We start from the raw sequence: 3,537 nt of genomic DNA on the forward strand, positions 1-3,537 counted from the left end.
TCAAAGTTATACTTCAGTTTGCAAATCAACTTCACATTGGATTATTATATAAGATTATTATATGTGGGTCATTAATAATGTGACTCATCCACTGATAGTAATCAACAATTATATACATATTTCTTAGTAACCTGAATGACGTATTGTACTTAACGTTCGCATAAATCTCGCATACTGTCTAAGCGTTGGCCAAATATTTGCTGTCTTTCAGATTTATAGACGAGAGAAAAATAACAACAAATGTAAACGAATACTTGAAATCATGAAACAAGAGACTCGATTAATTCAACGAATTCGAACAGAAAAAACTGTGAAGACTGTGTGGATTGAATTGCAAATTGAATTCGAGGTATACTTCCATTTGCAAAAAATGTAATAAAGATTCAACTTGTTAGCATTCATTAGCAATTTCCTGATAACAATTCTAGTCGTGAAGCAACTTTTTTTAAGTAGCCAGTAGAACAACAGGTTTAAAAGCCAATTATTACTCGTACGTAATGTTACTCCTCTCAGTTAATAGACCTTACTGCCAGGTGAGAGGTATCATTCAATTCCTAAATTACTAGACCGCCGTTCATTGATTTCGCGGCTGCCAAAAGTATCATGCAACCGCATTGGAAACACTGGTTTTCGGTTCGCTAGATCATTGTCAATGTCTATCTCCGTGATGTACAAAAATAATATGTTGTGGCAATTGCTGCTGCCAATAAAAGTGAATTTTCGTAAAGGTGTCTCTGATGCTAATTGGCATCCAAGTTATCCAATAATACTAAGTAGTGTCTGAATTAATTCAAGCATTTCTTAAATTGACACACTTTTCATGTTCATATATTCGATAGAGAGAGAATAAGAGTTTCAAAGAATTTACTTAATTCATTTATACTTAATCATTCGTCCACACGATTTTACATTTTCTAAAATATTTTGAAAATAATACTCACTTTGAAGCTGCTGTATAGTTGCTTGGTACTCAGCGAGCTTTTCGTCCACATAATCCTGGCTCTGGTTGGCTATTATTTCGGCAGTGCTGGGCCCGCTGGATTCCTCTTCCGTCTGCGAGTGATCCAGTGGTACTCCAACGTACTCGTATTCGCCGGGTCTGTATGTTCCAATCATGTATTCGGGTGGTCCACTTACCAAAGGCGATGTTGCGCCACTTTCCACGGAACTCTATAACAAGCAATTATTAAAAGGAGACATTACTTCACGAGGAAAACTAATCGAAAACCGCAAAACGTAATTTCGTAGGGCGACAAATTGACCCGTTAAATAACGGAAAGTTATGTGACTACCCCAGCCCCTTTAAAGATTCAGCCCGTGCATTCGCATTTGACGCGAATGTGGACGTTGAAAGTTAACCGCGGCCTACATTTCATTTGGGCGTCTCTATTTCGATCGCGATGCTCCGACCAGTTCGGCCGCGTGGGCGTGAACGGTGTCCACGTGGTGAATTCGCCTCGAACCTTGTTCTCGCAAATCGAACATGTGGAACATAAAATTAAACGCGAAACGGAACGACACGGAGTCACGTTTCCGTGATGCCTGAGAATCAGAACCTTTGAGGAATGTCGAGTCCTTGTGGTTCGCCGCCGCGTGAACCGTGAGACATATCTACCTATCCACCCCTTTTGTCGAGAGAGTTGACACGTGTTTCATGCCACGAGTACAACCCAACATGCAACGTTTCCTGTTTCGAAGAACGCTGCTAACAGCTATCTATATTTACTGATTGGATCTGTCTATTCCGATGACTAATGAACCCAAAATAAAGAACGGTTTTGGCTGTTCTCCATGGAATCTAACGCTTCTCCGATTATCTCTTGACGTTTTAATCTCTGATCTCATGAAGACAATTATTAAACACTTGACACCTATCCACCTAATTGAAAAATCAATAAATTTATCTATTGATTTATGTTAGTTCCAATACATTTTCTCTAAGTATCCTAGAGGGCGAGATGTAAGAATTGCAGGAAAACAGCGGGGTTGCTGTCCCTGACCTCTTTAAGAAAAGAGGTCATAATGACATACTGTAAACCTAGTAACGCAGCGATATATTTTCTAACGATGTAGTTATGCTTGAAGGTTTAAGTACCAAAACTTTCATTCTATAAAATATTCGAATAGAAGTTGGAGCACTAAAAATTATGCAAATATTAAATATGTACAAATTAATGCAAATTTACTATTAATATTTGTAGAATGAAAGTTTTGGCACTTGGGGCTTCAAGTATTACCAGAAAACTGAAAAACATCGGTACGCTACTGAGTTAACAGCCTGTCATTACAATCTCTTTTGTTATAGGTCATAGAAGGATAGTAACCCCGTAGTTTTAGTGCAGTTCTTATATCTCCCTCCCTAGAATACTAAATGTTCTATCATTTTCAAATCTACACTGCCAACCAATTGAACTCTCATGTCAATTTCCTATTGAAGAAAGAAAGTAAATGTCGAACTGATGTTGATCGCATTAATTTTTAAGAAAGACGTACCTGTGTCGGTATGAAGGGCCTGGGCACCTGACTACCCACTGGAATGGGTGACGGCCATCTGGGCCTGGGACATTGGATGTATCCCGTGGGCGATCCGAGAACAGGTGACATTCCGGGTGAAATCGGCATCCCGATAGGCACCGGGCTCATCGGATGCATCATTCCAGTATACGTCAGCGGAGACGCAGGATGAGCATGATGAACGGGGGTTGGTGGACCCCGGGCTCGTTGGGGATGCGGCGAGCCCGTGGGACTAAACGGCGAAGGGGGTCCATACTGGCCGGGCGCGTTAGGCCTAGCCTGCCAACCACCCCCTGGCCCTGGTCTACCATGAGGTTTCGACGGCGGCTGCGACATCGCTGGCTATTTCAAAGCTTCTCGCGGCGCGCTTTGATCACCTAGCATCGCTACAAAAAAATTCAGACGTTTCGTTGATAACTCATTTCCTGAGAATCGAATTTCAATTTATTAAACACTTTATATATTGATTATAATTAGATAACAAAGATTAGATAATGATGAAGTGTATTATTGTCTTCGTTATCCTCCATACTTTTGTTATCGGTCATTACACTGCGGATTCTATGCACTTATGTAAAAATTGAATGTATGTATACAATACATAACCACTGTATTCGATGTATAAAACTATACAAATATGAAGGATGAATACACATTGCAGCGAAGAAACGATAAGAGAAACGTTTATTCGAAATGCATTCTATTAATTGGCTACCTATGTTCAATTTTGCATAAAAATTCGCAGTTTAGTAACAACTCACACATTGTACTGATTGTCATCGTGCAATTAGGAAGTAAATGAATGTGTATTGCTATCGATCAGGGAAAGAGATATCGTAGGGAAGTTGAAGTGCCTTCGACGTGTAACGAGCTCTGGGTCGCGTAGTGGCAGTGAGTAGGCAGATTAGAGTGGGCAATCGTCCAAAATCCCTCAAAATAGGCGCTTAGATTGTCTACCTTCCTGCTGACTTGAGCACGCTAACGCGTGAAAAATGTATAGCGGATAACCCGCGGCACCCTGCG

General features: G+C 40.5%; 1 protein-coding gene across 1 annotated transcript; it reads right to left on the reverse strand.

Moving 5' to 3' along the window:
- Nucleotides 1-70: 70 nt before the first annotated feature.
- Nucleotides 71-2,652, reverse strand: LOC108624727 (uncharacterized). The gene is made up of 2 exons (XM_026813337.1): nt 2,494-2,652; nt 71-1,170 (listed from the first exon to the last, which is right to left on the reverse strand). Exons 1-2 carry the CDS (start codon nt 2,650-2,652, stop codon nt 874-876), a joined length of 456 nt encoding a protein of 151 aa, XP_026669138.1. The 3' UTR covers nt 71-873.
- Between the last annotated feature and the right edge of the window lie 885 nt (nt 2,653-3,537).

The sequence above is a fragment of the Ceratina calcarata genome, unplaced genomic scaffold, assembly GCF_001652005.2.
Source record: "Ceratina calcarata isolate Rehan_Ccalc_2016 unplaced genomic scaffold, ASM165200v1 scaffold328.2, whole genome shotgun sequence".
NCBI classification, from domain to species: Eukaryota; Metazoa; Arthropoda; class Insecta; order Hymenoptera; family Apidae; genus Ceratina; species Ceratina calcarata.

What these genes read in the sequence shown, in the direction of transcription:
- LOC108624727 (XM_026813337.1), bottom strand. Translation starts at nt 2,652, where the DNA reads ATGCATCCGATGAGCCCGGTGCCTATCGGGATGCCGATTTCACCCGGA. An exon ending in GGCCCTTCATACCGACACAG is followed by an intron (nt 1,171 to 2,493) that starts GTACGTCTTTCT and finishes TGCTTGTTATAG; the next exon opens with AGTTCCGTGGAAAGTGGCGC.